This window comes from Manis pentadactyla, chromosome 19, assembly GCF_030020395.1.
Source record: "Manis pentadactyla isolate mManPen7 chromosome 19, mManPen7.hap1, whole genome shotgun sequence".
Taxonomy (NCBI): domain Eukaryota; kingdom Metazoa; phylum Chordata; class Mammalia; order Pholidota; family Manidae; genus Manis; species Manis pentadactyla.
In genome coordinates, this window is record NC_080037.1 from 974,822 (window position 1) to 987,973 (window position 13,152).

The window sequence follows — 13,152 nt, forward strand, 5'->3', positions numbered from 1 at the left end:
GAAAGACACATCCCACTTTTCTGTCCCAGTTGTGTCTTGGCTTTGTTATTTATTGATAAGTAGACATTTTAAACCTGTACCAGAGGCGAGGTGAACGGTCACTTTTGAATGTCCTTTCTCTGTAGAGACCGCCCTGGGTGCTCTAGCAAGAGTCCTGAGAGAAGACTGGAAGCAAAGTGTTGAGTTAGCTACAAACATAATTTATGTCTTTTTTTGCTTCTCCAGGTAAGTACAGGAGCTAGGAAATGAAAGTACCCTCTGTCTTTGTGTCCGTCTGTGGCTCTGGGGTGCCTTGTGGGTCCTGGTCTGCTCGGTCTTCGTGTGTCTACCGCGTTGTCTCTGGGCCCCATGCCGTCTCCCATTCCCCACCCTTTGCTGTTCTTTTACTCAGTCTTTGCTCACCATGCATGTACACACATGGTGGGAGAGTGTAACGAAATAGAGGTTTAGAGCATGGGCTCTGGAAGGAGACTGGGTTTGAATCCAAGTCCTGCCATTTTATAGGCTATGGCACCTTGGCTACATTACTTAATTTCTCTGTGTGTCAGTTTCTTCACCTGAAAATTGTGAATAGGAATAGTAGTGCCTCTTCAGATAGTTTTTAGAAAAAAGCCTGACCCAGAGTAAGTGCCAGTAAGTGTTACTGTTTATACATACACATGTGTATATATGTGTGTATAACGGATATAACACATACCCATTATGTATCCATATATATTATTTATATACATACATTTTTAGAAGGATGTTTATTGAGATACTATGAATTGGTTTCCAGCCATTTCTTATTTTTCTTTGTTTATTGAGAATACTATGAATTGGTTTCCAGCCAATTCTTAGAGAATTGCTTTCCTCTATTCTAAAAATCTGCCAGCATTAGCAAATAAATACTTGGATGAATGAATTGTCAAGAAAACATCCAAAACCCAGTTACTAATATTTTATACTGGTTTATTCACTGGTGTCAATTTTATTCAATAATAGTAGTTTCATTAGATGATAGTTTGAAAATTTATTTTGAGAGTATCTGAATGTTAAAGTGTTGGTTAATTACCAAGAAATATTTTATTTAATTTCTAACTTAAAAATAATTTCATTTCAGGTAAAGGCAGTATGTTAAAATAGATTTACAATCTCACAATTGCAAGTCTTCTAGTCTACTGTGGCTGTGTTCATTTTTTAAAATATGTATATCAAATTTATTTTCTACACTGTTTATACCAGTGTTTACCTAAAATGTGTTCCTTTAAATACGTACTAAAATCTCTTTTTTAAAGCTTTTCTCAGTTTCATGGACTTATCACTCACTATAAAATTGGAGCTCTGTGCATGAATATCATTGATCATGAATTAAAAAGACATGAGCTTTGGCAAGAAGAACTTTCTAAGAAGAAGAAAGCTGATATCCTTTTAGAGTCGTTGCCTGTTCCTATGAGTTTTGGATGGGTGGGACGGTTTTTTGTTTTTGTTTGTTTTGCTATTCACATTCGGATAAATGCAAGCATGTATTGAAGGTTCAAATGAAGATTGAAACTATCAGACTGGATATTGTTTGTCATAAATTTTTTATCCCTTTGCAACTTGTGTTAGTTGATAAGAGAGGGAGCAGATAATAGTGGAATAATGGTCCCAGATAACTGAACTGGTAAGTCTCCAAATGGCTGCGTCACTGTATCCCCTGATGTCCTTTGGTTCCCTGAGGTCTGGCTCACTACTGTTGCTTATGTGGGTCTATCTGTGTAATAAGGTAACTTTGATTGGAATGAGTGTTATTTTGGTGATGAATAAAGTGTAAAATTTTATTTTCTAATTAAGTAGAAAAATTATTAATACATATAAATTTGAGGGGCCTGAAAATTTATATGTGAACCTTAAAAGAAAGGGACTTTAAAAATTAACTGTTTTAACCTTTCACTGAAAGAATGTTTTCTACAACTTCCCTTACAAATGGGTTATTCAGTCTCTTACAGTGTCACTGTTTATTGATTTACCTCATTCTGTGGTTTGGCATTCTGTTTATTATTATGTTCTTTTGCTTAGTGTGCTAAACAAAGTCCATTTCCCAGTAACTTCTATTCCTTTCTATTCCTTGGATCTAATCTTGCATAGTGAAGCAGTATAGAATAAGAATATGTTCTTCAACATCATACTTCTTATATTTGAAGATATTTATCATGTTGCCTCTACAGCTTAATTCTAGCTTGAGGGCCCCAGCTTATTCATACCTGTCCTCATATGACATGTTTTGCAGATCAACAAGCCATACTGGTAACTTTAATTTGAACCCAATTTTTTGCTTATCTTTTTTGAAAAGTAAATATCTTTCCCATTGTGCACAGTATCATATGTTTCTACCTCCCTTCATGGAACCCCTAAGACACTATAAAAATGCACCCTCACACAGAGAGGCTTTGACTTGAATTAATTAGGATCGTTCCAGGTTTAGAAATTTTCTGTGTGTGTTATGAGCATCTGATAATCTAGATTGGTCCTGATTTAAACTACATGGGCAGCTCTCTAATTCTGGAGACTTTAGATTATTTCTGGAGTCCCAGTTCTCCTGAATGTACCTCAAGTTCATTTAAGCTGGAGGGCATGGAGGGAGGCACTGAAGGGCCTCAGCAGTCAGTGTACTTTGTGAACTGTTTGCTGACAGGAGCTAACGTTGTAGGACATACCACAGTCCCACAAATACTAGTCAGCATGGACTGTAAGATGCGCCATTGTTTTTGAACCACTATTTCCAATTCAGCTCTCCCACATCATGGATTATAAGATAATCCAAATTCTAGAGACAATAAGATATGGGGGAAATGTGTCTTTAGAATCAATGAATTATGATAATTGCAGGAATATAAAAATGACCTATCAGAATTTTGGCCATTTCTCCTAAAGTGTTACTGTTTTAATTAAGTCTTAATTTCCTTGTGTTTTGATGCAAGTAGCATTCAACAAGGGGGCTGTTTCTAAGTGTTTGGGGATCCTGAAGTCAGGCTGAAGTAACTGGGTAAATCTGCAGGTGTCCAAGGGACTGTTTGGTGCCACAGATATAATTTTAAAATTTTGTTTACCTCCGACTTTGGGATATTTCTCTTTTGGCATCTAGTCTGAAGAAATGCTAAAAAGCTTTAGATCTAATCCACATCCTTTGAATTTTCTGGGCATTTGCCTGAAGTGGAATTCAATATTCTTATTAACTAAATCGTACTTTAAGGTAGTAATTTTTGTGGTTCGTGGACACACTTGGTAATCTGTGGAAAGTTAAAGACTTGTACACATGCATAAAGTATTTGAATGCCATTTCTGGGAATTCAAGTACTTTGTGAAGTCCAGACATGTTCACCCATTGTCTCCAAGCACATCCTTGAACCCTTGGTTAAGAAGTTCTGTTATAACACAATTATGGTGCAGAGAAGAGTATTTTAGTTAAACTATTGGGTAGAGAAAATAACTGGATAACATTACACATAAAATTTAATAGTGTTCCTCTTCATACTATTTTTCCGTAGGTTTTATTTGCTTTATTGAGTATTGATGATCCTTAACTTAAGTTGTTCACTTGATGAAGACCCTGAAAACCAAAGCTTGAGAAAAGATTATGAAAAAACCTTTAAAAAATACCAGGGGCTTGTGGTGAAACAGGAACAGCTCTTACGAGGTATGACCTCCTAAGCAGTGAGAAAAGCAGCAAAGTGCTTACTTGATGTTTATTTTGTTCCATTTTTATGTCAGATTGGTAAAGCTAATAACAGTAATTGAAGTTCTCTAAATCTTAATATGCTACAAATTCTTCCATCATTAGCATGGATACTTCAAAAATTTCTCTGTCCTATTTTTCCACCAAAAGGCCCGATTCAGCTCTTAAATGTACATACACTTATTTATTTACTATAATTTGTTTACTAGGAGAGTACTTTTAGTCCAATGTGTGACCTTTTCAATAAGAAGAATCTTGTCTCTCAAATCTAATGTACTTATACAGTGACTTATTTTGTAGTTTTCCTAGGAAATTGATGTAAACTTTTTCAAAATATTTCTCTTACTTAGTAAAAAATAATCTCTTCTTCCTGGGGTTTATTGAGAGATTTAACAGTTTAATAATGAGTTCTCAGTCACTGATGAGATGTAAAATCTTATAAAAGTTCCTGAGAATCAAGTGGGGCTTTTAAATGTACAGTCAGATCCTGCTTTGCCGTTGACTGTTGATTTTGTGTACAATGTGGTGATTTGATATATGTATGTCTTACAAAATGCTCACCACACTAAGGTTAGTTCACACATCCTTCTCCTCTACAGTTACCATGTGGTGGTGGGAATGTGTAGGGTCTTCTCTCATAGCAGCGCTGGAGTAGACAGCAGTGCTGTTAACCCAGTCACCATACTGTGCACCAGACTCCCAGGACCTACTCAGTCATAACCGACTGGCAGTCTCTGCCCTTTGGCCAGTCTTCCCACCTCCCCCCACCCCCGCCAACTCAGCGCCCCCTTCTGTCATTCTACTCTGAGTTCAACATATTTAGATTCCACATTAAAGTGATAACAGAGTAATTGTCTTTCTCTGTCTGATTATTTCACTTAGTATAATGCCCTCAAGATCCATCTGTGTTGGGGCCAAATGGCAGGATTTCCTTTTTTTATGGAAAATGATATTCCAGTTATACATGTATCACATCTCAGGGGATTGAATCTGTAGATGTCTTTGGGTAGTGAGATGTGTGAGCTTTGGCTTCTGATGGGCTTACGCTTAATTAGCTCTAGTACTTTCTTGCTGTGTGGCTGGGGGAGGTTATTTAACTTCTCTGAATCCGGGTTCCCTATCTGTAAAATGTATATAGTCCTTCTTTCCTCATAAAATTTTCTTAAAATTGGCCAGTGTTTGTGTATCAGCTAATACAGTGCTTGACACACATTAGGTACTTATAGGATGTGAATTGCTTTTCCATCTCAGGTATTTGTTAAATAAGTTAATCTTTATATATATATTTCTTTTCATAATTTCTTCTCACAAAAGTTTAGAGATGGTTAGAAGAATACATGAAATATTAAAATAATGAGTAAAATCAAGGCCATAGGAGCAAAAAGACCACGGTGACTGTAGTAGCCTCCATGACTCTGGCAGAAACCGTCCACGTCGTAACTCTGGTGCTTCCTGTCAGTCAAGGCAAAATGGAAAAAATCTGTCAAAAAGGAACAATTACATGAGTTTCTTATGAGAACCTAAGCATTTTTATTACATGTATCTCAAATAAATTTTATTTAGAACTAGCAGACAGTGACCTCAACCTTGTCTAGTGCAGCAGCTATAATCACTGAATTTCATATGGCCATTTTCTGTAGTTACTATCAGAAAATAAGTTTGAATATGAAAAATGGTTTTTAGTATCCTCAAGTTCAATTCAGTGACACCCTTTGGACTGTAGCTCTTTTTAACACAAAAGCCCTTACTTGTTGAAGTTTTACCTTGTTTTCTATGTATAAAATTCTTTTTCCCTGTCTGCCTCTTTCGTTATTTGCTGATACCTACCTTTGATTGCCATTTGATTACTATTAAACTCTAAGTCCCAAGAAGGTAGGAATCATTGTCATTTTGGTTATTGTATCCTTGGCATCACAATAAATTATTTTATATATATGTTTATATAACCTATATCAGTAACAGTAAATGTTTTTTAATGAGTTAAAAATTTCAAAATAATATATTATCTTAGAAGATAATGTCTGTTACTTTGTTGAGTTGAAATGACTTATTAAATTGTTGATTCATTATGCCAGTCATTTGACTCACCTGCTTTACTTTTCTAGTTGCTCTTTATCTGCTTCTGAATCTCGCTGAGGACACACGCACGGAGCTGAAGATGAGGAACAAAAACATAGTCCGCATGCTGGTGAAGGCTCTGGATCGGGACAATTTTGAGCTGCTTATTCTGGTTGTGTCATTCTTGAAGAAACTCAGCATTTTTATGGAGAATAAAAATGATATGGTAACTCAATCGAAACAGTCCATGTTTGCATTTTCAAGTTAGAATATTTTGAAAAAAAGTAAACACATTATGCCCCTCCTGAGATAATTCTCAGTGAAAATTTTACAATAGTAGTAAGTCACTTAAATGACTTCATTAGGGAGTATATTCCATATTAGTTAATATTCCAGATGATTGAACTTTCTAGATAAAATATTTTTTCTGGTATATTGTATAGAATGACATTTTCCACATTAAACATGTTATATAGAAAGTAATTTAAACTTCAGATTGTGCTTCAGAGTCATCCAGCCTTATTATTATCACTTAAACTTTTTTGCGTTTCTGATATTAGTGGGTGGAACTAAAATTGAGTCCAATTGGTTGCCACAGCCTATTGCTTCTGCTTCTAAGTGTCTTGAAACTTTCCCTTTTTTCTACTCCAAGTGCCATTGCATTATCTTGTGCTCCCAAACCCATTTCATTTCTTGTTTGAATTATTACAGTAGGCTCCTATTTGCCATATTAGATTGTGTTGATGCAATGGTCTTTGAGAAATACAAGTTGATTGTATATTATTTCCTCTTCTGAAAAATATACATCATACAGAAATATGTAAAGATAGAATAAAAATTATCTGCTTTACATGTCATTAAAAGTCTTTATAAACACAATGCTAATAGATTATGTATTGACCACACCTTGTTTTCAGATATTTAAGTTTATAGTTTTAGCTATCATAAACAACACTGCAGTGGACACATGCATCTTTGTCTGTGTTTCTGCTTTCTTAGAGTAGATTCCTATGGATTTATTGGATCCTTGGCCTTAACTCCATAAAGGACCATTTTAGAGCTGTGTGCTGATACTAATCATTCAGTTGTGTATTACTGTTATAAGTGGATTCTCTTTCGGATAGTCTGAATATATAGTATTTCTGCGTATTCTTTTTTCTTCTTTTAAAGTGAAATCAACTAGGAAGTGGCTTATGCTCTTTGAAAACCTGAGATTGATTTATCAGATAAGTACTTTGAATTCGAGTACTTGAAATATATTTATTTTACCCACAGATATTTAGTATCTGTCATTTTCATCATTAGTATATAATTATTGATGATCACTATATGCCTGATACTGTTTTAAGGTGGGATTTACTTAGATTAATCAAAAATATGTTTATGTTTTTATTGATCTTATATTTAAGAAAAATATGACATGGAGATATATATGTGTTCCTGAGTAGTTAGATTATGGCTAAATAGTGCCTCTCCTTGCTGTAAGTTGAAGTATATCCTTCCATTTTTATGTTTAGATCAAGTTCACTTTTTAGTAGGTTCACAAAATTCACATAGATTTGCTATCAGCATGTGTCTACTATGTACTGATTAGATTTGTATTTGGGTAATACACTTCTTATATGTTGAAAATGACCTCAGATTATTATTAAAAATTATTTTCCGGTAAGATCATAGATTCAGAAATGCAGTATAAATTCTCATCAAATCACATTTTTTATTGTGGGGATAAAACTGAGGTTCAGAAAAGGTAATTCATCCAAAGTCATAAGAATGATTGGATTAGCCAGACTTATAGTGTAGATGGTATGCATTTCATCTTTTATTCTAAAACACATGCATTTTATTTAAGTCCTTGGGTAGGCCAGGGTTTTCAGAGCTTGACTGGACCTTCCATCCACGTCTGCATTTAGTGAATTACCTCGTAATTTTTCAGGTGAAGGAGCAGAGGACAAAGAGGCTAAGCAATTTGCTCAGGAAAACATCTCCAGCTATTCAGCTTCCTACCCTTTCTGTCTCCAGGGAAAAATATTTTTTTGTCTTTATTTTGTTGGTTTTTTTGAAAACGTTTTTACCAAGACTAAGTATAAGATATTTTTAAATGTTGGCTTCCAGAAATACTAAAAAAATTGCTTAAAAGTTGATGTAAGTTTTCTGATAGAGTGTTGATAAACTTGTCACTTTACATAGAACATTTAATAAACGCACTAATTAACTATAACTTCCACTTTATAGACATAGAATTGAGAGGACACCTTGTGTTGAGACAATCACTAAATTTAGCTTTTGGGGTTGGGCTTTTATCAGCCAGAAAGACATGATTAGAAGGCTTTGTCTAACGTTTAACTGTCTGATTTGACTACACGGCACATAGTTTTTAAAGAGTTCATCTCAGCACCTGCTTTTTTCTTTTCCACCCAGACCACTCTTTCTTCTGCCTCTTCAGTGAACTTGAGATAACTTCTGTTCATCCAGGAGGTTATTTTTCCTCTGAGAAGCCTTCCTTGACAACTCCTCATACTGAGATTTTATCACATCCCCTCCTTCTATTCTCTCCTGCACTTTTTTTTTTCTTGCATATTCTAGTTACACAGTTATAATTAAATAACTGTATAATAGTTACTTTACAGTATTTCACTCCCTCTAGAATATAAGCTCCATGAAGGCAGGAACTATTTCTTCCTTGTTCAACAATATATAACCCAGGGCTGAACTTAAAGAATATTCGTTGAGTGAATAAATACCTAAAGCTGGAAGGGAAGTTACTCACTGTGATCAGTGAAGCTAGTGATAGAATTATGGTTTTGTATATATGTCACAAATATTTGTCACTGTCCTCTGGAAATTGTAGGAAGTTAATGAATGAAGGATGGCTCAGCCTGCCTAGAAGACTAAGCTAGGAGAAGGTTAGGGTCTCGGAGATGGTTTGTACTTTTCAGTGAGGAGTTCTAAGATAGACTGTAGTGTGGCTGTGAAGCGCAGAGATGGAGTTCTGAGGTTTGTGAGTGAAACATTTAAAAATACTAAGTTTATTCCTTGGCATGGAGTGAAAGGAAAAAAGTATATTGAGAGCTCAATTATTAATGTGATTTTTATGAGGTCAGTAAAAGATTGCAATAAGATGTGGAAAGGATGGTGTAAACAAACGCCTTAGACCTCCAATAAAAGAAAAAGTAAAGCAAGATTATTCATAATTATTTTGGTAATGATGAAAAGAATGTGTAGTTATATAGAATTTCTCTTCTTTGTAGCCATTGCTGTGTAACAAAGATGTGTGATATTCTTGGTAACCAGTTTTTTCTGATGGCTACCTTAAGAAAGAAGAATAAGGCTTGCGTTACCAAATAAGTTCTCACCTTTGTGAGTTCTCATGCTAAAACAAGCTCTCTTGAAGCAATTTCATAATCCTCTAGACTGGGGGTCACAGACTTTTTCCTGTAAGTGGCAAGATAGTCAATATTTTAGGTCTTGCAGTTCCTGCGTCTCCGTCACAGTGACTCAGCTCTGACGGTGCTGCTGGTGTGTGATGGTCTGTAACAGGTGAGCGTTGTTGTGCTCCAATAAAACTTCATTTGTGGAAACCAAAATTTGAATTTCAAATAATTTTCAGTGTCAGCAAAATACTAGTCTTCGTTTGGTTTTTTTTTTCCCAGCCATTTAAAAATGTCGAAGTCGAAAACCATTTTTAGCTGTTGGATTGTACGGAAACAGATGGCGGCCAGATCAGACCCACCGGCCGCGCACCCGTGTTTCCTGACCCCATCCTAGAGTTCTGGCTGTTGCTCACAGCCGAGCTTCTCTCCTAAGTTTTACAGGATTTCCAGATACCTACTGAATATTGCCTCAAGTTATGTATGAGGCAATACTGTTTTTCAATTTACAGGTCTTAGTTAATGGCCTCTGTCGTCACACTGACGGTGCGGAAGGGGGCCTGGGCTGCTGTCCTCAGACAGGCTTTCTTAGGGTGGCCCTTGGCTGGTGTCTAGGAACGTGGATTTCAGGAGTGTTCCTGCAGGTCCCAAACTATCAAGTGTAGCTTAGTGTACCTAGGCCATTTGTACAAGCAGTGTTGTTGCTGTGTAACACCTGCCTTCCATCTGACACTCTGGAATTGTCCCATGTGCAGGCAGAGGATTCCTGCGCCAGCCACCCTCAGTACGAACCTCGGCACCGCGACTCAGCACTGAGGCCCGTCCCGTGTGACTCTAGAGGAACGCACCCCTATTTTCTCTGGACGTTGCCTCGTGTGCCTTTCTCCCTTCTGATTTTCCCTTGTGCCCTCTCATTGTAATAGTCACAGTCAGGGACGTGACTGACCACTGAGTGCTGTGAGGTCCTCTGGCAAACCAGCAAACCTGGCGGCTGGCTTAGGGACGGAGCCAAAAGCCTGAAAGTCACCTTCTCTTCTCACTCAGACACTCTGACCACGTGTCCTACATGCCTCAGATCATTCCTCGCCAGCCTCCTTGTCCCTTCTTTGAGTCAGACCCTAATCATGTCTCACCTGTCTAATGCAATAAACACTGAAGTGCCTACCTGTTCTAGTCTGTACAGTAGTCTGTAGTCTATACAATGCCCCTTATCCATATGTCTGTGTGTGTGTGTATTGATAATATTTATCTTTATTCTCCTAGTCTGCCCACATCTACCCAGACTTAACACTCATTCACAGCACTCTGCTGCCTGTAGAGTAATGCTGGACTTCTTAGAAGAACAAGAAAAGCTTTTGTGATCTGTCCAAAGTCAGTCTTTACAGGTTCCTGCCGCTTCCCGGCACACGCTGTATCCAGGCCAGCCAGAGCCCTGCAGTGCCTGGGCCAAGCTCTGCTACGTTCCAGGGTCTCTCCGCCGGCCCGTTCTTCTGCCTGGATCACCACTGCCTGTCTTAACCAGAGAGCAGATCATTACACACTTACTAAAATGTTGTTCCTGGTTTGAAGCCCTGTTCTAGGCAGTGTAGTGCTCCCCCGTGCTGTTCCCAGCTTTGTGCCCTCTCTTCTGTCACACTGCATGGACTGCCTGTCCTGTCTGTGTGCCTCCTAGGCTGGAAGCCTGGAAGGCCGAGGCGAGGTCTTGTCGGAGCTGCCATGGGGCCTGTCACTTGGCAGGTGCTCAGCAGTGTGTTTTCAGGAGCTGCTGTAATTTGTCCTCAGATGATGCTAGCAAGTGACAGAAGGAAGGAATGATATGGGAATATGTTTTCTCCTTAAAAGTTTGATTTCAGAGAAGTTTATAGATTAGAATGAGAGTAAATAGATTAACATATAATTATAAAATTGACACACATAAGGGTAAAACAATGAAAAATAATTATTTGTAATCCTTTTTGTCTTATTTTGCAACAGAACCTCACTGCATTTATATTATTATTTTACATAGGTAGAAATGGATATTGTTGAAAAACTGGTAAAAATGATACCTTGTGAGCATGAAGACCTGCTAAACATCACCCTCCGACTTTTGCTGAACCTGTCCTTTGACACAGGACTGAGGAATAAGATGGTGCAAGTGGGGCTGCTCCCCAAACTCACGGCTCTCCTAGGTATGCCTAGAAGCTAATGGTAGTGTTGCTTGGGACTTCCACCGTCATTGGGAAATTGATCTCTGTTGAAAATGGTTGCACAAAAATCATTTTATATATGTTCTTTAATTGGGAACTTAAAAATAAGCACAGTGAATGAAAAACGATGTGTGCTGGGATTTCCATGGTGTTATAGGATGAAAGTCTTACCACTTTGACTTCACTTACTCATGTGAAAGTGAAACCAAAGTGCAAATATAAAAGTAATACCAAGAAAGCAGGTAGGAAAAATCACTTTCTCTTCCGTGTTGCAGATATCGCTTAAGTTCTCATGTTCTGCCATACTTTAAAAATATTGCTTATGAGGAATCAAATTTGTGGAGCCTTTTTGTCATTAAGTATAAACGGGCATTTTCACATAACATGAGTTAGAAAATATTGGTTGATTCAGTTTATAATACATTCTTTTCTTTTAGTTATTAAAATCCAGCAAGGATGGATCCAAGAGTTAATGCTTCTGTGCTCATACGAAATGCTTCTGAGCAGAGTATTAGAAGCTCTTTGTGACTGTCCATTTCCTGTCTTTATAGGCACTTGTTACTCCCCAGCATGTCTTCATACTATCTCCATATTAACCCCTTACGGTTCCCTAAACAAGCTCTTTTATGCCTGAGTGCCTGCCGCCTGCGTCCCCCCGCCTGGAACGTCGTTGCCTTCCTTAGCCAGAAGCAGATTGTTCCGCAGGTGCTAACACTGCTCCTTTGCTTCAGTGCTGCAGTTTCTTTCCTTTTTTTGGAGCCTTCTCCATATATTCAAATGTTTAACAGCTACCAGTAGTAGTGGAAAGATTTGAAATTAGTTTATTCTTAGATGTCAAATGTCTGTGCCTCCAGTCTCATTGACGTCCCCTTATTTTCTTTGTGATAGTACTAGTGACATTTATTGAATGTTTACTGTGCCAGTCACTTTTTTACATTGTGTCGTGGAACCACATCTGAGATACTCAGTACCACACAGCTGATGAACGGCAAGCTCAGATTCAAACTCAGGTGTATCTGCTACGTTATTAATGTTGCTCACACTTGCCTAGCTGCCATACGTAAGTTGCACTTATTACCTGCTATAATAAACTGTGTATAGTTATATAAAGTAGACAGTGATTAAGTAGATTAGTCAGAGATATAATTTAAAAATTTGGTTCTCCAAATCCATTTTTAAAATGTTCTAAGGAAACTTATTTCTCACTTTTTTTTTCAGAATAGGAAAGCTTTTAGCTTTACTAGCCCAAGAACATTCGGTCCATTGACCGGCCCACAGATACTGCTCAGGTCCTTCACTACACATTTAGAGGAACTCTGTTGAGGAGCATTTTCAAAAACTGCTTTTGGGAAACCAAAGCAATATAAGAATCTAGTGAGGACACAGGAGAACTTTAAAAGTAAAATAGATGGGGTTTGAATTTAGTTCATGTGATCCTTCATTTACCATAATTTTAGCAAAGTTACATGTCAGACATTAGATCAGACTCTCAAAATGTGAAGACGAATATACGTCACAGGCCTTATCCTGAAGGAATTCAGCCTGTTTGGTTTGTTTACAGTATGTAATCACCTGCCTTAAGAAAGAAATAATTTAAAAGAGGTTTTGGGAAAATTACTTGCAAGATTCCCATTTCATATTTTGATAACAAATAGTAAATTTGGGGGTGTAAGACATAACATTCAATATATAAAATATTTCATCTCTTCTAGAGCTCAGTTTCTGGAGTCAAACTGTCTTACTAGAATTGTGATGATATTTACATTTAACCATGTCATGCTGGGCAAGTTGCCCAAACTCTGTTTTTCTTATGTCTAAAATGGGGATGATAATTATA

At 37.2% G+C, this 13,152-nt stretch overlaps 1 protein-coding gene across 5 annotated transcripts in view; it reads left to right on the top strand.

Moving 5' to 3' along the window:
• Positions 1 to 13,152, top strand: part of KIFAP3 (kinesin associated protein 3) — a 129,253-nt gene that overhangs the window by 33,824 nt on the left and 82,277 nt on the right. For all 5 annotated transcript variants that reach the window (XM_057494977.1, XM_057494975.1, XM_036900896.2 and 2 more), the window contains 5 exons: positions 126 to 225; positions 1,278 to 1,402; positions 3,560 to 3,658; positions 5,803 to 5,981; positions 11,135 to 11,297. In XM_057494977.1, coding sequence (XP_057350960.1) covers positions 126 to 225; positions 1,278 to 1,402; positions 3,560 to 3,658; positions 5,803 to 5,981; positions 11,135 to 11,297 — 666 coding nt within the window. The remainder of the gene's footprint in view (positions 1 to 125; positions 226 to 1,277; positions 1,403 to 3,559; positions 3,659 to 5,802; positions 5,982 to 11,134; positions 11,298 to 13,152) is intronic.